This window comes from Agrilus planipennis, unplaced genomic scaffold, assembly GCF_000699045.2.
Source record: "Agrilus planipennis isolate EAB-ADULT unplaced genomic scaffold, Apla_2.0 scaffold10, whole genome shotgun sequence".
In the NCBI taxonomy this organism is placed as follows: Eukaryota; Metazoa; Arthropoda; class Insecta; order Coleoptera; family Buprestidae; genus Agrilus; species Agrilus planipennis.
In genome coordinates this window covers 295,815-321,757 of record NW_020442465.1, presented here as the reverse complement: position 1 = coordinate 321,757, position 25,943 = coordinate 295,815, and the positions used below count along the sequence as shown (strand labels likewise).

At 35.2% G+C, this 25,943-nt stretch overlaps 3 protein-coding genes and 1 pseudogene across 4 annotated transcripts in view; 3 read left to right on the top strand and 1 right to left on the bottom strand.

Annotated features, from left to right (window-relative positions):
* Positions 1-3,063, top strand: part of LOC108732456 (disco-interacting protein 2) — a 108,392-nt gene extending 105,329 nt beyond the window's left edge. Inside the window, exons 14-16 of the mRNA XM_025981043.1 lie at positions 10-367; positions 463-1,425; positions 2,314-3,063. Of these exons, the coding sequence (XP_025836828.1) occupies positions 10-367; positions 463-1,425; positions 2,314-2,566 (1,574 nt within the window). The 3' untranslated portion in view covers positions 2,567-3,063. The remainder of the gene's footprint in view (positions 1-9; positions 368-462; positions 1,426-2,313) is intronic.
* A 2,092-nt stretch (positions 3,064-5,155) lies between these two features.
* LOC108732450 (laminin subunit gamma-1) overlaps positions 5,156-25,943 on the bottom strand; it is a 32,158-nt gene continuing 11,370 nt past the window's right edge. The window contains exons 2-16 of one of the 2 annotated variants that reach the window (XM_018463265.2): positions 24,129-24,393; positions 22,632-22,749; positions 21,439-21,622; positions 18,203-18,512; positions 10,820-11,081; positions 10,507-10,764; positions 10,121-10,442; positions 9,832-10,060; positions 9,559-9,768; positions 9,185-9,487; positions 8,832-9,123; positions 8,270-8,772; positions 7,459-8,211; positions 6,517-6,887; positions 5,156-5,872 (exon numbers count right to left, since the gene is read on the bottom strand). In XM_018463265.2, the coding sequence (XP_018318767.1) occupies positions 5,531-5,872; positions 6,517-6,887; positions 7,459-8,211; positions 8,270-8,772; positions 8,832-9,123; positions 9,185-9,487; positions 9,559-9,768; positions 9,832-10,060; positions 10,121-10,442; positions 10,507-10,764; positions 10,820-11,081; positions 18,203-18,512; positions 21,439-21,622; positions 22,632-22,749; positions 24,129-24,393 (4,722 nt within the window). In that variant the 3' untranslated portion in view covers positions 5,156-5,530. Of the gene's footprint in view, positions 5,873-6,516; positions 6,888-7,458; positions 8,212-8,269; positions 8,773-8,831; positions 9,124-9,184; positions 9,488-9,558; positions 9,769-9,831; positions 10,061-10,120; positions 10,443-10,506; positions 10,765-10,819; positions 11,082-12,262; positions 12,719-18,202; positions 18,513-21,438; positions 21,623-22,631; positions 22,750-24,128; positions 24,394-25,943 lie in introns of those variants that run through there. The other variant, XM_018463266.2, reaches the window with a different exon arrangement.
* Positions 19,690-20,314, top strand: LOC108732455 (annotated as a pseudogene).
* LOC108732453 (UNC93-like protein) overlaps positions 23,030-25,943 on the top strand; it is a 266,863-nt gene continuing 263,949 nt past the window's right edge. The window contains exon 1 of the mRNA XM_018463273.2: positions 23,030-23,245. Within this exon, the coding sequence (XP_018318775.1) occupies positions 23,165-23,245 (81 nt within the window). The 5' untranslated portion in view covers positions 23,030-23,164. The remainder of the gene's footprint in view (positions 23,246-25,943) is intronic.

Here is a 25,943-nt window from a genome sequence, read left to right as displayed (position 1 = left end):
TTTTGTTAGTTCGAATGATAGTGGATGTGTCGAAGTCGGTTCTTGTATTATCATCGCAGGCGGTCATAAAGCTACTGCGTTCTAAAGAGGCGAGTAACGTGGTCGATCTAAAATCATGGCCTCCAATACTAGATACAGATGACATACCGAAGAAGAAGCTGCCCATGGTTTACAGGCCTCCTGCTGCTGAAATGATCGCCTATCTCGACTTCAGCGTTTCCACAACGGGGATGCTTGCCGGTATTAAAATGTCCCATGCAGCAGTTACGAATCTTTGCAGAAGTATGAAGTTAGCCTGCGAACTGTACCCCAGCAGGCACATTGCATTGTGCCTGGATCCATACTGCGGTCTTGGCTTTGCGCTGTGGTATGTTTCGATTTTGATTCCTTTAACATTTAATTCTAGGACTAGTGCAAGTAATTACAAGAAAATAATTATTACATGTACGTGTGTTCCTTTAGGTGCTTGAGCAGCATTTACTCTGGTCACCATTCCATTCTTATACCTCCTTCGGAAGTGGAGGTTAATCCGGCCTTGTGGTTATCGGCAGTGAGTCAGTATAAAGTTCGTGACACTTTCTGCTCATACGGTGTGATGGAACTCTGTACAAAGGGCTTAGGGTCCTCTGTTAGTCAGCTAAAATCGCGTGGTGTGAATCTAGCTTGTGTACGCACATGCGTGGTCGTAGCTGAAGAACGTCCGCGTATTAACTTGGCCACGAGTTTCTCGAAACTTTTCAGTGCGGTCGGTCTTAGTCCTCGGGCGGTTTCAACCTCTTTCGGATGTCGTGTAAATGTGGCCATTTGTCTCCAGGGTGCCTCCAGTCCGGAACCTTCTACTGTATATGTTGATTTGCGCGCCCTTAGAAACGACCGGGTGACATTAGTCGAACGGGGAAGTCCACACAGTTTATGTATTATGGAAAGTGGAAAACTTTTACCAGGCGTTAAAGTGGTCATTGCAAATCCAGAAACAAAAGGTCAGTGCGGCGACTCCCACTTGGGAGAGGTCTGGGTACAAAGTGGGCATAATGCCAGTGGCTACTTTACGATTTATGGCGATGAGAGCGACTATGCTGACCACTTCAACGCCCGTTTGGTGACGGGAAATACGAGCGAGGTGTTTGCCCGTACGGGTTATCTAGGTTTCCTCAGACGTACCGAGGTCACGACTACCACGTCATCTTCTGGAGTAATAAGCACAACGCACGTGGAGGAAACGCGATTAGGTGGAATGATATTAGACAGTGACACCGAATCGTTGGGATCACAGCAGCATTTATCTAACGATGGTTCAGCCGAGTTGCACGATGCCGTTTTCATAGTTGGTGCCTTGGATGAGACCATTATGCTGAGGGGCATGCGATACCACCCCATCGACATTGAGAATAGTGTGTTGCGTTGCCACAAGAAAATATCAGAATGGTAAGTGGTATTTTTATCAGTGCAGTAAAAGTTCTTCATTCGCGGGGTATACGTTCCATAAATATGCCGCGTATACAGAAACCGTGGATATGGATTGGTAATTATATGGAATCAAAAGGGATACGTTCTAAGGTTCCAAAATAAAACCAATATGTATCAGAATAAAATCAATTTATTGAGAAATTCGCTATTAAAATTAATCGTTATAATCACCTTTAGACAAAAATTTAGTGATTTTTTTGTTTTGAATTAGTCCACTCGGTTACATCTTTTATAAAAGCTGCCTCGGCACGTACCAACAGTACATACTCAAAAGATGCCGGACCATACATGAAGGGGATTCAGTAGTACACGCGCCGTAGAGTAAAAACATGCTTATTGTTTCTAGATATCATGAGTTTAATGTTTGGAACAGAGGTTTGAAATTTTGTAGTAAGATAGATAAAGCTTTTTTCTAAAGCCTGTCGAAGGTCATTTTTTAATTTTTTAATTTCTATTGAAAATACGTGTCCTACAAGAAGTACCAACTTTAAGCACTTGTACAAGCTTGTAATGACCATATTATTGAAAACCAAAAACGTACCGAGTTTGTGTAAACCTTTGTCTGTTACCATACAAAAAATGACATATTTATCTCACAGCGTTAAATTACAATTTTTAGAATGGAAACCCATGTTTTCCGAAAAATTTACAGTAGGCACGAGCGGTCTATTGCGGTCAATCCCATTAATAAATGACACAGAATCCTTTTCTGTTTACCAATTGCATCCACGAATAATGAAAACGCGAATAAGGAAACCGTGAATAAGAAACTTTTACTGTAGTTAAGATGGCGACAAAAATATGGTGTTTGGTATCATTTGAAATTACATTTGATAACCATTGCAGTGCGGTGTTCACATGGACAAATCTGTTGGTGGTAGTGGTGGAGTTGGATGGTAATGAAAGTGAAGCATTGGACTTAGTTCCTCTTGTTACGAACACAGTCCTTGAGGAACATCATTTGATAGTTGGTGTCGTTGTGGTCGTGGATCCAGGCGTCGTTCCTATCAATTCCCGAGGTGAGAAACAGCGCATGCACCTGCGGGACGGTTTCCTCGCCGACCAGCTCGATCCCATTTACGTGGCGTACAACATGTGAATGTCATCTTCATCTCAGATTGCAACGTCTGGCGATAAGTAAACAAATTTACATGAGTGTGTCTGACTTTTGTATTATTCTTTTCCCCCCAAATAGGTTCATTTATTATTACTGAATAAGTTAAGGTTCGTGCTAGGAATTTTTAAGGAGGTAAGACGTAACATTTAAGCAAGTAACGACAAAGTCGAAGAAACTCACTCTGTGGTTGTAGTTATCGTATATTTAGGGCTGCTATCGATTTGAGTTCTGTTTTTTGTCCTTATTTGTTTCAATTTTGTTAATATCGTATTATTTATTCTTCATCTTAAATTAGGCTACTGCCTAAATATATGTGCCACCTGTTAATTCCAGTTCTATTCTTATATTAGTAGTGTGAATGGTTGGAACATGAAAGAATAGTGAATAAGAATTAAAAAGACGTAAGGACCATACGTCGGTCGCATATGTAAGGTCCATACCTAAAGGTCGACGATTTTGATCGTTAAATATGTCTTGTTTTTATTAAAAACAAATTTAATTTAACCCACACTGAGAATAAAATATTTCCTAAGTCACTCTAGTGATTAACATTTGCTAAATTAATTTTCTCTTTAGTATAATGTTGTCTTCCAAACGTAAATAATTTTAGATAATTAGAAACATTCAATGATTTGACGGGGTGTAAATTTAATTTTTTTTTGACATTACAGATGTCATTACTTGCTTTTATTGTATCCAAGTGATTCATGCTACAAAAGTAACTTCTTAGCTCAAATTTTTGTATAGATTTAAATTGAGATGTTGTGTATTGTGCTCTATACTACGACGATTATTAAAAAAAAAAGTAATGGCCAGTTGTAGGTTCGTTTATTACTTTTCTTCGAGTTTTTTTCTTAATATAGAAATAGTAAATCATATATAAATATGCGCTTTCTAATCTGTGCAATACCTCTCTAAAATAATCTTTCTTCTTTTACGTATCGGAATTTCGTATATTATCGGCAATGTTTATTTTGATTTCGATTTCACGTAATAAAACAAAGGCCATTTTGCATTTTGTCACATTCTTATTAATTATATTAGTTTTGTATAACTCTAGTCTTTCGTCACTGCGACTATACAGCTGTAATGTGTATATTATTAAACGTTTTTAAATAATAACTAGCAGCAATATGTATACACATATTTTCCGCCAAAAACAGACAAAAAATGTGCACAAAAAAAGACTTCTCGAAATGTATAAAATTTTTGTAATTTTTTTCTTTTAATTGGAATTTTCTACGTTTCGAGAACTATTATATTCATCATAGTAAAACTTTCCCCGAGTGTTGTGTGATAAAAGAAAAACCATTTTTGATTAGAAGTCGGATTGTAATAGTAAATTATTTTTGTTATAGTATATATTTTTTTAGAGAATTTTGTTTCGAGCAATATTCCATAGTATTGTCTTTATACATACNTACAGTTATTATAATTATTTTTTTCTTAGGCTATGCTTTATTTAGTGAGCACAATGATGTCGATCGAAAGCAAGACAATAGGTGCGTTGTCTTTGATTAGTGTAAATAACGGTAAAAAAATAATAACAATAATTATAAATAAAAAACGATTGAAATTATTAGCGTTGAACTTAATGTGCACTGATATTTAGTTTGATTTATTTTTTTTTTTTAGAAACTTGTTATTTATGTAGAAATATTGAATATACTTCGATTTGAATCAATAAAAATAAATGTAAGTTTATATTATAAAGGCGCTATTTTTGCAAACAACAAAAACTGAACCTTTAATTTTATTAGGTTTGATAGCGACCTGTGTGTTCCTTTTTAGGAGTTCATAAAAAATCCCGAACCGTTTAGAATCACTTCTATCAAAAGTGTCACCGATCTTTTACTTGAGCTATTAGAACATTTAAATTTGGACTGATTGAATATCTTATTTTACAACTTCAGGATAAAATTTGAAAATCGTTAATTGCAAGTTTGTTTTGTCCATTAAAAATTATATGGGATTTCTGGTTGGACTTGGACATTCGAATATGGCTTGGTATAAATTGATGAAAAAATCTCAGTATTACGAATTTAAATTAGTCTAGTTGTCTATAAAACGTATCAGTTATCATCAAACCCTGTAGAGTACTTAGACCCCCCCCCTTCTAACCCTCCTTTGTCCCAGAAACGGTGCAAACACACTACTGCTTGACAAATTATAATTATTAAAGGCCTAAATGTTTTAGTACTTTTTCATAGCAGAAGTGTAAAACAATTAGTGGTCTATGGTCAATTTTTAAACGTTTTGCTTATCTGGAATGCAATTCGATTCCCAATTTAAACAAAATTGATTTTCTTCCAAAGACGCATTAAGACAGGTAATAGAAAAAGATGTGATATTAACATACTTAATGTTTGAGCTACCTTTTTAGCTCCATCGTCGTGAATATTATAATGTTAATCTTTTAAATAAGTACCTAGGGTGTGATGGGTTTCCGGTTCGCCCCAGGTACGAACCGATCAAATGCTGTCGGGCAGGTAAACGAAGAGCGAAAGTGCGCTATTGATTTTTTTCAGGGAACCAATGCATCAATCAGGAAAATGAAGAAAGAGGTATGTATTAAGTCATTATTTTTTTTATTAAATGTTGATTAAAAATTACAAGCTACAGTTATAATAGTAGAAATTCAAACGTCGTCCACGACTTCTTGGCAGTATACGTACTAAGTGGCACATAATCAGTAATACATAATAGTAGTAGAAAATCGAGCAATAAATCTTTGGTATCTTATTTTAATATATATACAAACATTAATCAAATTTTAATTACCAGCTAACAACATTTGTACATACATAATTTACCATCTAATTAATGAAACTAAAAAGGTTCCTTTTTAAGTTGAAAATTACTAAAATGTAAAAAGAGAGGAGAGAAAGAGAGCCACAACAAATTAACAAATAAAAAATTGTTCCAAAACGTCTGTACCAACAACATTTATGGTTCAAGTTCTACTCTTTTGAAACATTTGTCAGGAAGTGCTTCTGAAATTTCCCTCACGTTTTCGACTTCCTTGCGGAGCCGCTCAATTTCGTCCTTGTAGGCGTCTACAAGGGCGTTTTGCTTTTTATGCTCCACCCTTAGATCTTCTAAAATTTTGTCTAAATTCGCTTCCTGGACTCTCTGCTCGGCTTTAATTAATTCTTCTTCGAGTCTCTGCAAGTCGGAATCATCTAGTTGCGGGAGATTCTCCAATTCTCGCATTATGTCCTCCACGTCCTTCAGGATGTCGTTCACCTTCTTGGCGGCTTCCTGAGAATCCTTTCCAGCTCTGCCCACCTGGATGTGAAATGTTAATATTTATAAAATCTTGAAAGTAATACAATAAGTATCCACTTTTATATTTGTAGCTAATATACAATTAGTGACAATTTTCATTTTCTTTTATTATTATTAATTAATTTGAGGTAATTTATAGTGGATAAAAATTAAATCAATTTTCACATTAAAATTAAATATTAACAACTTAAACACTATTTAATGTTTGTTAAAGTACTTCATGTGGTAATATATATATTACTTCGAGGAATCTGTGACCTATAAGTATGTTTAGTCACTATTACTGCTGACACCTCTCGTAGCCTAGTAGTCAGAACATTGGTGTATAAAACCAAAGGTCCCGGGTTCGATTCCCGGCGAGGGTCTGACAACAACAACAGTTTTTTCCTCATTTACTTNAAACAAAATTGTATTTCAATTTCAATGTGAAAATTCATTTTTTTACTACAAACTACATTAAATGAATGAGAAAAAATTGTTGCCCCTGTCACACCCTCGCCGGTAATTGAACCCGAGACCTTTTCCTCATTAATTTGAGGTAATTTGTAGTTGATAAAAATTAAACGAATTTTCACATTAATATTAAACATTAACCATTATTAAAAACTTCATACAGTAAGCATTTTATAGGAAAAAATGTTTACCTTATCTTTGGCTTCGCCGATCAATGATTCGTTACTTCGTGTTTGTTTGTAAAGTTCTTGATATTCCATGTCCGTATTATCCACACGATCAGCCATTAAATTTGCTTCCTGTTTAAATCCAGTGGCGTTTTGATACAATTGTTCAGCTTCAGCCTTGATTTGCTGTGCTTTCTCAGAAGCGGCCTTTGCTAAACTGTCCGCCTGGGTGACCGTTCTCAAGGCATTGTCTGCATTGAATTTCGCATCCTTTAGAGAATTTTCAGCCTCGTTTGCTTTATCAGACGCTTCGTCTATCAACTGCTGTATTTCCGGAATTTGTTGAATGGCCTGTTTCGCTGCTGCCTTACTCTCTTTTACCTGCTTGTCGAAATCTATTTAAAAAGAAATTACTATTTCAGAAATTCGAGTATTCTCTCCAGCAAGGATTCAATCAATTTGGTGTAAATGTTACATATAAATACTTTTCCCAAAACTAGCAGTTACGTTTAAAAGAATAAGAAAATTTGAACAAAATCTTGGCATCTACAAAGATAACAAATTTGTTTTATGATTTGTAAGTTACTGCGCGTCTTTGCAGGAAGAAAACTGAAAATCACTACAAGGATTCAAAATGTGTATCCTTCATATAAGTTTAAACCAGGAAAATATTTTTCCTTATCTTGAATTTCTTTATTTATTTCTTTTGAACAATTAATTGAAATGTGTAATTTAATGAATGAACAATTATTAATTATAATTAGATATTTTTTAGAAGTTATGTTATTTCTTCCTGAACAGCACTGTATCTATCAATGTGTTGATGATGTGACCACAACAATAGCTACTTCTGGTATTTGTTTACATACAAGGTAAGTGTACTTATCTCAATTAAAAGTTTATTTCACTTCGTTTGGGACCGTTTTAAAACATTATTTATTAAAAATAAATAAATATCTGACTTACGACTTAATGTTTCGTACGTGGCTGTAGCTTCCTTAAGAGTTTCATCGCCAAGAGTAACAGCGCTTTCTGCTTGAGCTTTTGCTAAATCAATTTCGCTTAGCAAATCGTTTGTTGTATCTTGCTGTTCGATTCCCTTTTGCAATAAATCTTCAGCAAATATAACCTGCTCGTTTATGTCGTTCAGAAGATCGTCGTTTTGTTGTTGGAGTTTTTCTGTTTCATTCGACAGTCTTTCAGCCTCTTTCTTTACGTCTTCAGCTTGCGATTTAAGTGCGGGAATATCTATTGCTGGTATCACGTAATTATACACTACGTTTAATAATGAAAGAGCGTCTTTTTTGGCCTCGATGGCTTTATTTTGAGTATCTTCCGTCCAATTTTTAATACGATTTAGTCTTGCTTCTGTTTCATCGACGTCGTTCCTTAATCTTTTGACGTCTTGGTTTATATTGCGTTGTAAATCTGTTGCGTTTTTGGCAAGATCGTATGCCTCAATTGATTTGTTTTTCGCGTCGGCAGCAGTTTTTACAATAACTTCAGCATACTCGTCGAGATCGTCCGCTGTCTTCCGAGCTTCTTGGGCAATGCTGGTCATCTTGTCAGACTGTTGACCGAATTCTCTTGCTCGTTTTTGGGCATTCTCTAAAGCATTTTTACCCTGAGTTTGCAATATATCCGAAGCTTCTTCCAAATCTTTCTTTGCTAAGCTGATGGAATCTTCTGTGTATGAAACGTTGCTCTTTGCAATTTCACCTACAAATCAAGGTATTTAATTATAAAAATGTATTTTGAATTATTCAAAACAATTTACCCATGTCAAGTGCTAATTGGGTGTTTTCTTTAATTTCTGACAAAGTTCTGGATATAGCCTTTTGCCTCTCTTCAATGTTATTCAACTTCTCGGTTAAATTTTCTTCGTCGCCTCCTGTACCTGTTCTTGCTTGATCCAGTAAGTCTTCTATTTCGTCCTGAATAGCCCTCAGTTGTTTTTCGAAGAGATCGTCGTTGATAACAGTTGGGTTCCGTTCTATTTCATCAAGTATTTCGGCGAGACGGGCCAGTTTGGCTAAATGGTTTCTGGACGCGTTCTGGACCAAGTTGTAACAGTCGGGACAGTCCACGCAACCCCTTTTACGGTCGTATTTGTTCTCTTTACAACGATCGCATTTACGTCCTTCGACATTATCCAAACAAGGACACTGACCGAACATATCACATTGTGGGCCTCTTGAACCTATCAGATCACATTCGCATGCTTTACATCCTTCTGAAGAAAAGCCATACTTGTAGTCTTCACAACGATCACAACGTAAACTATAAAAAAATTGCGACATGAGAAAAATTTAGACCAATTTTATTGCCATTTCATTTACCCTGTGATTCCTTCCCTGCAATGACACTGTCCCGTGTACAAGTCGCAGGTATGATTAAGGGATCCTATAGGATTGCAGTTGCACTGCTGGCAACCTTCGCCGCTGACGATGTTATAGTAACCGTCTTCGCATTGGTCACAGTTGCGTCCTTTCACGTGGGATTTGCAACGACATTCGCCAGAAATTTGGTCGCATTCGCTAATGCCATCGGGACGTTCTTCGGTACCCGCGGAGTAACACTGGCAAGGTTCACAGTCACCTTTGGGCAAAGCTAATGCATCTCCATGGTATCCTATACAAAATAAAGCCCATACAAAATATTAAATAACCATTAAAGTGTATTTCAATTTTACCTGGCAGACATTGGTCACAATGAGTACCACCTGTATTGTGGATACATTTTAAACACTCTCCCGTTGTGGTATTACAATTACCGACTGCGTTCGTGTCGATATTTAGATTACATTCACACGGTTGGCATGGTTGTGCAGGTCCATAACGGCCTGTAGGATCCCCGAAATATCCATCGGAACAAGAGTCACATCGATGACCAGTGTAGCCTGTAGGACATTCGATACACATGATGATGTCTTCGGTCAATTGGATGCAAGCCCCTCCTTCTGGACAACCACATGGTTGGCAATCGTACGGAGTTCCTACAGGGGATTCCAAATTTCAGTTTATTTCTACTTGTGCTTGGTAAGGGGAAAAAGGAGAATTCTGTTACCTGTAAGAGCGTTTCCATAGTAGCCCCTCGCACAGCGATCGCAATTGTCACCAGCAGTGTTATGTTGGCATATGCAAAGTCCTGTTTCTGAATCACATATATCAGCGTGCTTGTTGCAGTCACAAGGGATACATGGACTGAATGGTCCTCCATGGGACGGAGAATGGCGATAACCCGGAGCGCAAGATTCACAAAATTGTCCAACGTAACCTATAACGAAAACGGGTATCAATTGTTTGCGTTTGCTTCAATTGGTTATTTTTTTTGACTTACCATCTGGGCACTGACACATCTCCACCCACAATGCAGGTCTTCCAGCGACTCCTCGCGAAGCAGTCTCCAATTTTACATCGTCCAAGAAACCGACGCCTCCACTGGTGTACGTTCCCTTAATCCTAATGGCCGTCAAATTGGACAAAACTGACATAAAGTTTCGAGCAGACAATCGCGGCTGCCAACCGTAGTTTGGATGTTCGTGAAGACGGAACTTGTAATGCTGCTTCTATTTGATCAGAAGTTTTTATGTTGCTTATTTCGAAAAGACATCTCACCAGGTACTTACCTGAACTGCCGGTATTGGATTTCTTTGTGCAAAAATGGTGTTCGTGACGTATGAACCAGCTCCTTCCAGAATAATATCGGTGGCCGTTGGGACCGGTCTATTTTCTCCAATGCTTAGGGTGAATTGGAGCAGCTGGTTGTACGAAGCTTTCTGGTTTCCTAGGAACCGTTCAGGTGCGAGGAAGTATACTGCGTCGTCTGGAGGTGCAGAAACTCCAATTCTTTGAGTCAGTCCATCGTAATGAATTTCAATTGGTCTTCCTTTTTCATCTTCCGCTCTCCATTTCTCTGTACTCTTTGAAAATATCGATTCAATTTGGTATCTGTAATGATGAGGAGTATGTATAGTTTTCTTTACGATTTTCATATGATTTTGGTTTAATTTACCGCGAATATCCAGGCGCTGGGGCACATTCTGAAGAGTGACCATAGCAGAAACAAGGAGTGCATCCAAATTCGTTTTCGAGATCCAAGTTGAAATATCCCGGTTTGCATTCTCGACATCGCTTTCCTTCTACGTTTTCTTTACAACGACATGCACCACTTATTGGGTCACAGTCAGGGGTGTTACTCAAGGAACCCTCCTCGGAACATCCGCAATGTTTACATCCGTGAGTTCCGAATTCGAAATAATTAACATCACATCTAAGGAAATTGATTTATTTAGTTTCCATGTTGCACCCTTTCATTATCTACCTACCTGTTACATTTGTCTCCAGTTACTCCCGGTTTACATTGGCAACGTCCTTGTGAATTACATTGTAAATTTCGAGATCCTATAGGGTCACAATCGCAAGCTATGCAGTATCCGTCTTCACGCGTGAAATAATTTTCTCGGCATCTTTCGCAATGGGGACCGTCTCTGTTGGCAGCACAGTCGAGGCAATGGCCCCCGTGGCCTGTACTTTCATACAGTTCCTTATCGAAGAAGCATCGGGTCGAGAAACCATTACAGTTACATGCTAAAGTAATAATGAAATAGATATAGAAAAGACAAATAAGTATGTGACGATAGTAGAAAAACAACTTTTAAAAACAGTTTTATTCAAAAAACATTTACAATCAAATTCAAATAGTAACCAAGTCAAAAACTTGTCCAGGATCCACTACTACAGCTGCCTCTGATATGACACAATAATATAGTGAATAACCCGCTAAAAATTAGATGGAACTCAATAGAGTAATCACATTAATTTATTTAAACACTGCATTAAAATCTAGGACAAATGAAAATGAGTATGTATGGATTAAACTCAAGGACAGTGAATTACATAAATTGAATAATTTCGTGTCGTAGGTTTCAGCAGCTTGCAACAGACGAAACAAAAAACAAAAGAGAATATATAGTCTGTGATCTCCCATCTTCATTTGAGTATGTACTTTTATTTTTAACGTTTTAATGGTAAACGTTTAACTCATTGTCAGTTTCTGAAACTATTAAGTTGCGGCTTCTTCCACCGCTGCATTTTTAAGATACACGCATTCCAACAATCTCAAGACATTAATTTTATAGTCAGCGTTCCGATGTGATCTTCCGAATGAAAATTATACCTCACTATCTTACAATATAATTTACCCATAAAGTTTCGAACTTTACACGGGTATTAGAGTATTAAACAATTTAATATAAATGGAGTATTATCTAATGAACAAAATGGTTTACGAACGAGGAAACTCTTAATAACGGAAAGTCAGTAGAAGATACTCGAGTTTGCTTTCTAATCATTGATATACTGACTAATTCACCGACTTCGAAATGGGGATTCTCTTTAAAAAAAAATGATACGTCACATTTGAATATGCGGACAATATAAAATGGGAAATAGTGTTTTGGCAAATTCTTTATCGTAATTCAAGCAATCTGTTTAATTCTTTCTACTACTGTTAGTATAGGGTTTTCCCACAATCAAAATTCTCGAAAATTATCCTGTTACTTAATAACTAACTGAAAAAGTTCAGATAATTTTGTGATAATACTGTGCTAAGTTTTATGCTTAATATTTTCCAGGATCAGTAGCTTTGAAAAACAAATGACTGAAAAGATTCCGAATTTCCCTTTAGAAGCACGAAACCTTAAAAACTAAAACTGAAAATTCACACACGGTATATTTAAAATTGATTCGCGTGCTTAATTTCCACTTACTGGAATCAGAAAACCATGGAGTTAGTCCGTCCCATTTGGCGCAATCTGTTACGAAATTTTCCGACACCAACAAGGAAAGCAACACCAATACCGCTATTATCGATTTCATAGTATACGGTCTCATTTCCAACCCCTTAAATTAGATATACTTTGCCCCATTGCGAAATGTTTACGTTTGTTTGTTGTGAACACTTAACAAAGAAAATTGTCACAAGAAAGTCGACAAAGTTTAAAAAACATTTTCGTAGATCCTTTATAATATAATTTCACGATAGTGGCGTTAGTAATGTTATGTGGCGAGGGTCGATTTTCGAAAAGTTGGGGGTTGATAGTTTATAAACGACTCAGGTGTTATATTGCCGAATCGCGCCAGGTCTTACACATATACGAGAAAGCAAAACAACTAATAAAAGAACACCGATCCGATGTCTTGGGGCGATCGAGTGTAACTGTGACTCACGGATGGTGAAGAACATGGTCTTGGCTTGGTAAAGGTGTACCACGACCTGGGACCGAAATATACAAGGAGCGTTTGAAAAGAAACCATTAAACACATAACTGAATGAAGGTCCATCAAAAAGTTAGAAATTCAGAGCTGCGGTATTTGGATACCATTTGTATATCCAATAGCTGTATCCGAATCCTTTGAGAAAAAAGGATGAACTACATGACAGATGATAATACAACATTATCCTACAAAGTCATTGAAATTAAGTATCTCCCATAGTGATTCTTCTTATTGTGACTAGAAACACAAACATGAAAAGGCTTCGTATTTATGTTTAATGGAAATTTATGGGTTTTATTAATTTTGTGATAATTTCCTCCTTATTTATTTTCATCATCATAAGGTCGTCAGACCTAAGACTGGTTGGACACGCTCTTCCACTTTCCTATCCTGAGCTAACCTTCACATTTCCGTAAAACTAGAATAACCCACATCCTTAACTATTTACGAACAGTAATCTAATCTAGGTCTACCTCTACCCCTCCTAATTTTCGTTTCTGCCTCTAGTATGTCTCTGACTAGACCTTCATGCCTGAGATGTTGTCCTACTAACCTATCTCGCCTATTTCTTATTGACTTCCATATAGTCCTCTGTTTTCCTATTCTTTCTAATATCTCTTCATTTCTAACCTTCTCTATCCACGGTATCCTCATCATTCGCCTGTAACGCCATATTTCAAACGTTACTAACCTTTTCTTTTCCGCCGCTCCCACTGTCCATGTTTCGCACCCGTACAACAATGCGTTCCAAACATACACCTTTAACAACCTTTTTCGAATTTCTAAATTAACCGCTCGCGAGCGTAGAAATGACTTCTTTTTATTGAAGATGACTCGACCCTGCGCTATCCTCTGCTTTTTATCCCTATTACTCCTTCCGTCCTGACTTATCTAACTTCCTAGACACCTAAAATCGGTCACTTCTTCTAATTTTTCGTCTCCTATTTTTATATTCCCTCTTCCCCTATTTTTCTTCCCTTGCATACCAGTATTTTGGTTTTACTTATTTATTTTAATTGCTTTTATTTAATATACTCATATAATAGTGAAAATGTTTTCGTTTAACTCTCGTATATAATGCTCCTTTACCTCTTCGAAAAATGTCCACGTTCTTTTCGCATCGATGACCCATTGTTACAACCATACAACATCGACTGAAGTATAACGCAGGAAAAACTTCCGACACTATTGAAAAATTAATGCTCCTTGGGAAAAATTAGACGCAGAGACGTGTCGAAGTAATTAATTTTATTATTGAGAATGTATTTTCAGTTACAATGTGTTGTATTTCACTTCCCTGGGGGCAAAAATACATATAATACGTTAGAAGCGGTGTTAAGACTTTTCCCGTTAAGCGAGGCGTGGAGAAATTCACGGAACATTTGAGCACAAGCCGTTGTAAATGTCAAAAGTGATTAGAAAAGTTCGATTCAAGTAATAAATGAATTTATAGGAATTGGAACATGCTACACATAACGTGTTAAATAGGTACTAGACTTAATAACTGAATAAAATTAAATTATTCAGATACTAGGATACTAAAATTTATAAAGTTCCTTACGAAAAGAACACAAACAAGTATAAAAAATGTAAGAAAAATGCCTCCAATTATTTTATTTACATGTGGAGACCACCAAAAGAAAAATTGTCTTTAGAAACGTATCAGAAATGTTCTTAAATATCGGCGTCTTGAAATGAAAAGTAATTTTCTTCATCAAGCATTAAACTCATTTTCTACAAAAACGTTTTCAATTCTATGTACATATATAAAAGTGGTTGACGTTCAACGCATTTTGTGTAGTTATTTGTGACCTGGTTCTGTAATCCAAACGAGAATCAAGAATAAGAAAAAGAGTTGTCTGATTACGATTATTATATTATTAAAGTCGACTGACTTTTATGTTCTGGTCACGACAGTTCGTGATGGCATACAACAGATAGGGGAAACTGTTAGATTTGTAGGCGTTATTCTATCGGTAGATCTCTAATCTGAAATTTATTACGTTGGTAGCAGATATAGGCACCTATGCGGTACAAGGAGTTTCACAAAGGTGAAAAGTGTCTTAAACTACAGTCTCAATTCTTTTTTGTTTTCTTCTTTTGAGCTGATGGACATCTAACAGCTTTTAGAGTAGAGTAGTAAGCTCTTTTTAACGAATGCCAAAGGTCAATTCATTTTCTTTCGGTGTTGATAATTTTCGTTACGTACAACATAAAAAAAATACAACGTGTAATCATACAACACGGTACTGAAGTGAAACTCCTTCAAAAACACAAACATACCGGGGTAGGAGTTAAGGAATTGGTTTAATGGTATTATTTGTACACTATGCTTCGCACGGGTGTATTGCTGATAGTAAATATATTATAGAATGTCTTTATATACAACAATCACAGCTTTTTTGTCATTAGACAATACAAACCGGCCGGTACTGCCGCAACCGCTATGTCTGTAATATCTTCGAAAATATTCATTTAAATTACATGCTGTAAAGGGCCATATTGATCTATATTAAATGCACAACGTATTTAAAAATACTTAATTGGATAAGGATTAATGCTGTATTGATTAAAATCGTTTCGTAAATAAGCCATTATTTGTCGTAAAAAATAAAGGATAAAAAATGGTTATTGTGGGATATCCCTAAGAGATAGACATATACCATCCCGGACTTTTTTGTAGACCTTTTTTAAGGTGTACAATACTGTAGTATATTATTTTGATCTATCTCGTAGGGTTCAGCCAGCATTTGCAATGTAAGCGCAAAAATGTATTTATTTACGACATCACATTACAACCCTCTAAAATTATCAGTGTTTCTCTACTATATTACGCAAGTATTATACATATAAACCTTCCTCTTGAATTACTCTATCTATTAAAAACAAAACGCATTAAAATCCGTTGCATAGTTTTAAAGATTTAAGCATACATAAGGATAGACAACAGGGGAAATGCGTTGCATGATTTCGTTACATAGCAACTCGCATGAAACGAACTTATCGTGCGTAAAGAAGTTTTACTTCAAAAAATACAACGTGTAATTAAACAAGACGCTACTGAAGTGCAATTTCTTCAAACACACAAACATACCGGGATAGGGGTTAAGGAATTGGTTTAATGGTATTATTTGTACACTATGAATTTAAATTTTACACTATACATGCCGGAGTTGCCTGTAACGAACGTTGCATTGAAGCGCGCTTGCGGCTCAAGCGATCTCCACTACGAACTCGACTACGCGACCGAGTAGAGGGGGGACATCCGTTGCATGATTTCGTTACATTGCACTCGCATGAAATAAGTTTCACTTCAAAAAATAAATTTTAGTATTTCTCTTTCTTCCTTTTAAAATTTCAATATATTTTCCTGCAAATAACTAATCGGATATTTTTCAGCTTGGGAAGTTAATAAAAACTCAATAATATCAAAATTAAATTAAAAATGATTATTATCCGAATTCCCGGACATGTTCGTTTGTCTTTTAGTTATTTTAATAGAGCAAAATATAAAACATTCTTGCGTCAGAGGTGGTTTGAGCGTTCGATAAATAAATAATTCATGAACAGCATGAGGTCGTTAGCGGATTCCGCTCCGCTTTGCCATTTTCGTGAGCCGTACTTCAAACCAGCACCAGTTTGTTCTCTTTATTAGGGATTTATAACGAGCTACTTAAGCAGCAGCCGCAACGTTTTCAGAAGCAGTTTTAGTTTACTCTTTTTATTATTATACCTAATTATGCGTATTATACATTATTATTTTTTTCATGAAGTTGTTGTGAAGCTGCAGTCTTTGTTGTCCAAACGTAAATTTCAACAAAAAAGGTAAAAGGAATTTTTACCTATCGCATTTTTAGAAGGTTATGGCATAATTACCATTAATAATAATTATCATCATAAGGTCGTCAGACCTAAGACTGTTTGGACACGCACCTTCACTCATTTCTATCCTGAGCTAATCTTCGCATTCCCCTAAAACTAGATAACCCACATCCTTAACTATTTGCGAATAGTAATCTAATGTACCCCTCTTAACTGTTCCTGTTTGCCTCTAATATGTCTCTGAGTAGACCTTCGTGCCTGAGAAGGTGTCCTACCATCCTATCTTGCCTATTTCTTATTGATTTCCACAGAGTCTTGTGTTCTCCTATTCTTTCTAATACCCCTTCATGTCTAACCTTCTCTATCCACGGTATTCTCATCATTCGCCTGTAACACCACATCTAATTTTTAGTCTCCTATCTTTATATTCGCTCTTTCCCTACTTTTTCTTCCCTTGCATACCAGTATTTTTGTTTTACTTTTATTTATTTTCAAACATTACTGTTTAGTAATTACCGCTTACATTTTATTTAAAGCTATCTCCAACTTTCCTTGCTAGATGCTAATACTGCTATATCATGTGCAAATCTAGTCATTAATCTTTTGCCCCTGTATATCTATCCCTACAATTGTACTGTCTGTAATGATGTTGATCACGTCTTAGATGTATAGATAAAAAAGTAGCGGCGACAGTGTGCATCCCTGTCTGATACCCTTCCTAATGTTTATTTCTCTACGTTGCAGCTCCACCTCTATAACAGCCTGTTGCTCGTTATGCAAACTAAGTATCACTCTTCTATCTCTGTAACTGTAAGAATGGCATCCCCCGTTCCTATATTTCTTCTAAACCCAAATTGACCTTCCCGTAGTAGTTCTTCCGCCCTTTTTTCCATTCTCCTCTGTACAATTCTAGTTAAGATTTTTGACGTACGGGAAGTTAAGCTAATTGTTCTAAATGTCTCGCACCTATCCGCGCCTCTCTTTTTAGATATCGTTACTGCCACGTTCCGTTTATAATCTGGAACTTTCCCCATCTCGTAAATGTTACCAACTAACTTAAACATACGATCTCTAACCTCTTGTTCTGCATGTTGTAGAATTTCCGCCTGCATCCTATCTATACCTGACGCCTTATTATCCTTTTAAGTTCTTTAATGTTACATCAAACTCTTCTCTCATTATGGGATAGATAGATCATTACTATTATTTTCCCATGCTTCCTAACGTTTCGCTAGAAGAGAAAAGACGGAAGGACCTGTGAAGAAACTTGCTACTCGTGCTAGCGAAACGTTAGGAGACAGCTCAATCTTTTTCATATTATAAAAGAATTTAATCCATTTTCATTTTCAATTAATTTGATACGATCCAAGTAACACGAAGTCGTACTGAGTTCGTACTAAACCAGAAAAATTATTGCATAGTTTGGTTTAAGAAGTTACACTGGAGGATGATTATTTATCCTCGTCAAATTCTTATTTTCTGCAAGTTGCACCTTGATTTCATCTGACCGCTTTGAGTTTTCCTGATTTTCTCAACCTTCCAAAAATCGAACACCCCATGAGGTGCTATAATTCACTCGAATGTGTCAATCACTAAGTACTGTAACTTACCTTTACATTCGTGTGCATTTTTTGCGGAAGCTCGTCTCCATGGGACGTCGTTGTAAAAGGGGAGACATTCGTTACAGTCAGGTCCGGCGGTGTTGTGTTCGCAACGACAAACGCGACGCGTGCTGCCGTCGACGCCGGACGCCGTGACGCACTGGGAAGCATGACCGTTGCACTTGCAACGCGCACCTACCGCAACGTCCGCGATCGCGTAAAAATACGAACGCAATACCTGCTGATCACCAAACACTTCGTCACCGAAGGTATTCAAACGATCCAAGGAAATGAGCAAGTCGGTTGCAGTTACCCATTCCTGAAACAAAAATCAGAAGTGAAATTGTAGTACAGAAATAAGTATGAGATAACTGATTTAAATGAATGACAAAAAGGATTGTGGAAAGTACTTTTAATCGGCTTGGAATTTAACCAAAAAGGAGTTTCATTGCACCTAAGATGGATGGTATTGGTTTGACCGGTAAGATCTAAAATCAAAGTCAATACCAAGGAGGCTTACTACTTGTTCTAAACTTTTTGAAACGCTTCGCATTTGAGACAAATTTTAGTACGTTTCGAAGGACTCGTGACCTGTCTAAAAATTAATGCCTTAGAATCATGAAATATTGTATGATTTTATGTAGTTTGAATCCTAGTCAAAATAATGATGAGCGTATTCATAATTGCTCGTTGACTGTTGTTTCGTTTGCAATTAATTGTTTGGTACATTGACCATTATGTCTAAAAACTGTGAGTAATGTTTAGAATTATGAAAAAAATTGCTTTTACTATTATCTGCAAGTAAGTAGGTAAATCGACGTATTCATGGTGAAATTAATGGTTTAGGCAGTACCTACAGTTGTTTTTATTAAACCTTCATCAAACATTACATTTTCTTATGATAAGTTTTAATAATGAAATAAAATTTGAAAGGAATGGTACATAATATGATATCAGTCGATAAACTTGATTAAGCCGTTGTGGAAATTAGAAATGCATGCTGCTGAATCCTTAGAATATAAAAATTGACCAAAAAGGTTAGATTTGGTTGTTAAGGGTTACATAGTTGCTTGACTAGTCCTACAGAAACTGAAAGAAGTACACAATCATTTCTACAATGTTTCTATTAGGAAAATGGTAGTAGAAATTTGTGGAATAGTTACAATTTCAATGATATATAAATACCCTTGCACTTTAAAGGCATTAATTTTTTTCTTCAAAATATGGAAGCAATATTTCACGTGTAGCTACATGATCAATTATCTAATCAAAAGTGTATTAAATCCTTCCATCTCCTTGCGTCTTTGATGAAGAAAAGCAATGGATTTTATAAGTGACTCATTTTTGTATTTTTTTTTATTCGATCGTGTCGTGTTTTAGGCGAGTGTTTTATCGGTATGTAAACTAGAAATATAATATCCTTTCATATTCAAGTGCCTGGTACAACTGTTATTGAAGCTTTTGTATCACGCAACCCGACACTATGAAGTACCTAAGGAATCCACGGAGACGCACCAACTTGTTGTGCTGTAAGAAACTTTAACTATCATCAAAGTGGCTCGATCCGATAGCAGATAAAACATTTGCCAACCATCAGTGTCAATTTTCATTTTGCCTGTCAAAATTTACGTGTCGGTTACTAGTAGAAATATTGAAATAAAGTGCGAATAATGGATGACGAGGAAAATCAATTCGTTGTTGAAGAAGTGAGCAAGATAATAAAGGACACCATTGAAACGGTGATAAGCGGTAACACCTATACGCAAGATAAAGTGAATCAGTGGTGCACAACAGTCTCGGAGAATTGCCTAACGGCTCTCAGTAAACTCAACAAGCCATTTAAGTATGTGGTCACGTGCTCGGTCCTACAAAAAACTGGAGCAGGATTGCACACGTCATCGTCCTGTTTTTGGGATAGCGCCACCGACGGGACGTGCACCGTACGCTGGGAAAACAAGTCCATGTACTGTATCGTTTCCGTTTTCGGACTTGCCATCTAAAATTTGAGATTGCTTCCACTTTCTTGACGCTGGTTATGTACAAGTAGTAGATATTATCGATTATTTTGTGATTAAGAAAATTTTTAGTATGTGGTTGAATTAATAAAGGAGTAGATAACTAGATAATTAAAATTTGTCTTGTATGATCATGTCTTTCAAAGTGAATGCATCCACCAGGTGAGTAATGTAGAAGGTCTATTTGGGGGAAGAATCTTGTGGAATTTGGGTGTGCCTTTTGGCTTATCTACAGGTGTTTAGCTTTTTTAAAGAGCAGTACGTCAAAATGGAAAAAGGAGTTGATTTTAAAACACTCCAAATGAAAATTTTCAAGGAACAGGATTTTGCCATATCAAGGTCGAAAAGACTGGTTAAAGGGAATTAAAAAAAGTTCATGTTTATGTTTATGTAGCACATTACCAGTAACATACGAAATTTCCTAAGTTAACTTTTGAAATTAGTAAAAATAAAACTATGAAAAAGGCAGATTTCTTAAACTTTAAAGGAAAATTCTGGGTTTCTGTAGTTTTTGGAAAGATATTTACGATACTGCGATGTAAATTGCAATATTTTTGACGTGACAACGTCTTATAATTCGATGGAGCCGGCTGCACGCACGAAAAAACATGACTCATGCGGCGTTACCTCGCTCTGAGGCGTTCCATTTAAGGCTTGAAGTGCAAGCGAGAGCTCGGAACGAGCGACAAAGAGACACAATCGGCCTCCGCGTTTGGCAGCGTTCGACATCTGTCTCTCTCCTACTTGAGTGAGCGATGCGTCCGCGTGGACAGCTGCTATACAATAATACATTTCCATTTACCTCCTCCTCTATATCCATACAAAATATCTATCAAACAAATAAAATTAAAATTTTCTTTTGAAAAATGAAACCGTTCCATCAGTATTTTCTTATGACGTTGTCACGTTCAACTATCGTCAGTAAACCGACTTTACAAACAACCGATTTTTGATCCAAATTTTTGATCGGAAATTCTCCAGAAATCTGAACCAACAACATACGCCCCTTTTTAACCAGCTGTAAGTAAAATTACGAAATTGGAAAGAGTTTCTACAGTTCTGTGTAAATTTTATAGAAAAACTACAGCAAAGATTGTGGAATCTTGATTCAGTCTTTTAAGAGTAATTCATCACAGAAAAATGAGTCACACAAGATAATTTCATCTTTAGCTTATACCTATCGTTGTTTTTCGTGATAATTGCAGGTAGGTACATATACTAAATACTTGCATGCAATTCTGGACTTGTATCAAAACTGTATGCCGATGGTCTGCCTTCTAGCGTTGAAAATGCGACATTTCCACCGGTAAGCGGGGAAATGTCAGAGTATTCGGATGTACATAAAGCTCTAGTCTCTTCTCCTCGTCTGGTAGTAGTACTATCTGGAAGATCATAGGTGTCACGACAGGATGCGCTGCAATTTAAAAATCCTGATTTAGTAAGCTTTACATTAACCATATCCATGTTTGATTAAAATGAAAAGAAAGTGAGGAAATGGACGATACAGGGAGAAAACTAAATTTTTATGACAACGCAAATATTCAATTTTCGGTTTTAAATGACTGAATTTACCGTAGAAATAGTATAATTTATTAGGTGACTTGTAATTTCAATTTTGAGATGTTTTTTTTTTCTAAATTATTTCAAGTTTCTTAATTATTACAATTAAATTTGTAATATCAACTAAAATACCTAGTAAATTCATTTCTGCTGGGATTTTATTTTTACAAATTCGAATCCAAATTGTGATTTTTATTATTTTCGCTTACGAAACGGCGGGCCAGTGGGATAAATTGTAAATATCGCTTTAATATTTAAGTAAATTTTCCTTTTTCATTTTCCCCGTGTATTACAGTACGAAGTACATTAGCACTTTCCTCGATTAAAATCCCCACAAGTTTTTCTTGTTATTCTACACAATTATTTTGAAAACGATTGCTGCAACTTGTTTACTGATTAATTTTAAGTTCCATGATGCACTTCTTGTTATTTTAGATAAGTTACTGCTAATCCGTAAGTTCCTAAATTAACAATTTTTACTTAAGTAGGTACTTAAAAAAATAGTATACAATTATTTATTGTTTTTCGTTTTTTTTTTTGTAAATTATTGATTTAGTTACTGCAAGATCCAATAGGCTTTTGTTGCATTTAATTTAATTTACATGAATTCAAATTATTACTAAACATAGGTATTCCAAATCAGAATTCATGTATCTACTAAAATATGATATTACTTTAATCATTCATACTACGTGGTACTTCTTTTTTAGTAATCGTATTATTTTGTGCGTAAGGCTGTAAATCTTTAGTATGGTAAAATTCATAACAATTCATTTTTAATGAACGCTGATTTTAGATGTACAGCATTACTTTTTCATAGACAATTAAAACGAACAATTATAAAATGTCAGAAAACTTCAAACCTGTAAAACTGATAAGGTATCCAAGGACATTCTTCGCATGTTCTTTTATATAAAGCAAAACTCTCAGGTCTTGGAGAATAAAAAACAAGTCGAATGTACGTAATATCAAACGCCTTTCCTGAAAATAAATGAAAAGCATTTTAAAATTATTATTTTGGCATAAAAATATGCTTCTTGCTAGTGTTTATCTAACACTTTCTCCGATCGCAGTGGTGATAAAAAACTGGTTTGCCCTTTAACGACAAGGAGATCGCACACAGATGTACTTTTTTGTCTTGTTTCGTGTATCTGTTTTGATAAGCTTTCCGAGATGTTTGTCAGTTTTCGGTCGACCATCGTGAACCAGTGTTACTTTTACTTACGACTGATGAATAAAAGACATTATTTAACAGTTTAACAGTGAATAATTTGTAAATTGACAAGAACTATAATGATACTAAGGACTATTGTATTACCGACGAATTAATTAATTGACTTGTTATAGTATTTCGGTTTTATTTGTGTGACGGTTTTTATAAATTTTGTGATTAACAATGTCGCTGTTCATGTACAGTTTTACAAGGGAGATGGCCAGATTTTATGCCTATGCGAAAACTTCCAGCGTTTCTTTAAAGGTAAGTTAATTTATAAATGTATATGATAGTTGAATTTTTGGATTGTTTCAAGTTGTGTCAGGATGTTGACTGGTATTTTTAGGTATGAAGAAATGCAAATTTCTTCTTTTGAAAACTTGTGGTACTACATTAAGTGTTAGGTCTAGAAGATATAGTAGCTAAACTTGCCAAAATAAAAAATATATTTCTTATACTTCAATAAATAGTTTCTTCAAGTGCCATTAACATAAAATTTAAAAAGACAAAATGTGTAATGATGGAAGGATTAATAATGAAATATTTAACTTTCGATATTTCAAAAAAAAAAAAAATTGCTAACAAAAATAAAGGAGAATAAGTGATACTCAAGATGAATGAGGATGTTGACTATTCCAAGATGTTTTTGGTCTAATTAGGTATGAAGAAATGCAAATTTCTTCTTTTGAAAACTTGTAGTACTACATTAAGTGTTAGGTCTAGAAGATAAAGTAGCTAAACTTGCCGAAATAAAAAATATATTTCTTATAATTCAATAAATAGTTTCTTCAAGTGCCATTAACATAAAATTTAAAAAGACAAAATATGAGAATAAGTGATAGAAACTCCAAAATTATGATTTCGTACATAATTATACGTATAATAATAGCGATATTAAACACCAATGGATGAAAATACGGTATTTTTGCTCCATGGAGCGTAATTTACTATTTTGTACGTCGTGTTTGCGAAGGAAAGCTTCCTGTCTTATTTTTTTCTTACAAAAAGGGAAGTAGACTTAAAGTAATAAGATTTTATCTTTAGATAAATAATATTGAACGTTCTCTATCTATTTGAGTTGTTATCATAGTAATATTTTTCGTATTTTTGTACCCAAAGTGGTTTATATGTATAGGTAATGTAGTACCTAAATGTAAGGTAAGATTCACTTGCGATGGAAATTGAATTCCTTGTAACATAGTTTCGGATTGCCACCATGTCTGGTTGTCTTGACTGTGGAAGTCTGTTAGGTACGCTGACGAGTGTTGGCCAGGATAACATACGTCGCACGACCTCCTTGTTCCCGAAATTCCAGTTTGAATGCAATATTCAATTGGTCCTTGATCTCCGCACGTGTTCGTTGCCTCCATTAATAATTTATAAGCTGCATTTTCGAATTCAGGAATACACCACTGCAAAAAAGTTAAAGGGATAGATAAATTTACGTACATATTCGTGATACAAAGTTATTGCTTGTAAAATGTATCTTTAGGTATTTATCCATTTTTTTTTATAAAAGATTTAATTGAAATGTTAAATATTATCGGGTCTTGCACAGGGATGCTATAAAGAGGGTAAGAAATATTACAATGTTTTTTCGTTATTTATTTATCAGTTTTTGTCTAAAAAGTTTGATTGAAATCGGATCAAAAGATATCTATGAATATCAGAGACGTCAATCAGAATTTCATCTTTTTGAGTTTCTCCCTACCCCTTCGTCATTCTAAGTCACAGTTTTATTGATTATCAACGATTTTTTGTGACTAAAATTTGTTTTTTTTTTTTCACGAATTTTCCTATACGAAAGTTGCTCCTCCAAGGAAATGTTTTGAAGTTAAATAAAAAATTGCAAATCGTCACGATACCCAAACACATATATGTTTAAAGCTTTGGTGACCCCTTGTAATTCATATAACATTTATTTTTATAAAAAGGTAACAAAACGTAATATAGTAAACTTCTTTTAGGAACAAATTAAATTAATTAGATCAAACTGACTTTTCTCCATTATTAAACGATATTTATAAACTTCTGTACAAATGTACAAAATTTCAAAATCTCAAAAGGAGGGGGATGACTCTCTCTGGATCCCCCGCGAGTGCCCATGAATGGAATTACTGAATTTTCTTTAAGGACAACTGATGAGTCTTGATTTTTGTCATCTAAATTAAATAAAGCACATATGCGTAAGGTCATTCATCTGTACATTTGTCTGTCAGTCACGGTCGTTTTTCCTATTAGATTTTGTTGACATGGAGACTTAAAATTTTGAAAAAATCATAGGAGGAAGTGTTAGGGGATGGCATGTAATTAGACCATATATATATTTTTTAATTTTTATAGGGAATTTTTCTAAAAAGGTTAACCGAAATGTGCCGTAACAGGTATTTCCCCTTTATTTCTTAAACTACAGAAAATAAATTAGTAATAAATACATATAGAACGAGATTTTTACTGACAAATTTAATTTGGGAGTCACTAGGAGAAAAACATTTTTTAAAATTTCTTTTTTTAGTAAATAAATGGTAATTTTTGATTTTTCTAACTCCAAGTCTCCAAGTAATTACTTAAATCAATATTTAACGTTTATTTTCTGGTTGAGTTTTGAAGTAGGAAATTAGGTAATTTCACAGTTTCTCAATTTCTTATAATAACTAATGCATCTGATAAACAAACATTTGTTTCAGTAACTACGTGTGTGTGTTCATTTTATTAATCATACAATAAACAATTTAATTTTAAGGATTTGATGATGCAACTTGTGTGAAAGGACATAATATCATAGAAAAAGACTCACCTGGTATACTTTCGCAAAAAATTATTATCAATCTGACAATTGTTTCGACCATTATTCTAAGACTACACCTACTTTTTGAAAATGACCGAATAATGGTCGAAACAATTGTCAGATTGATAATAAATTTTGTGAAAGTCTACCAAGTAAGTTACAAAAATAGAAGAG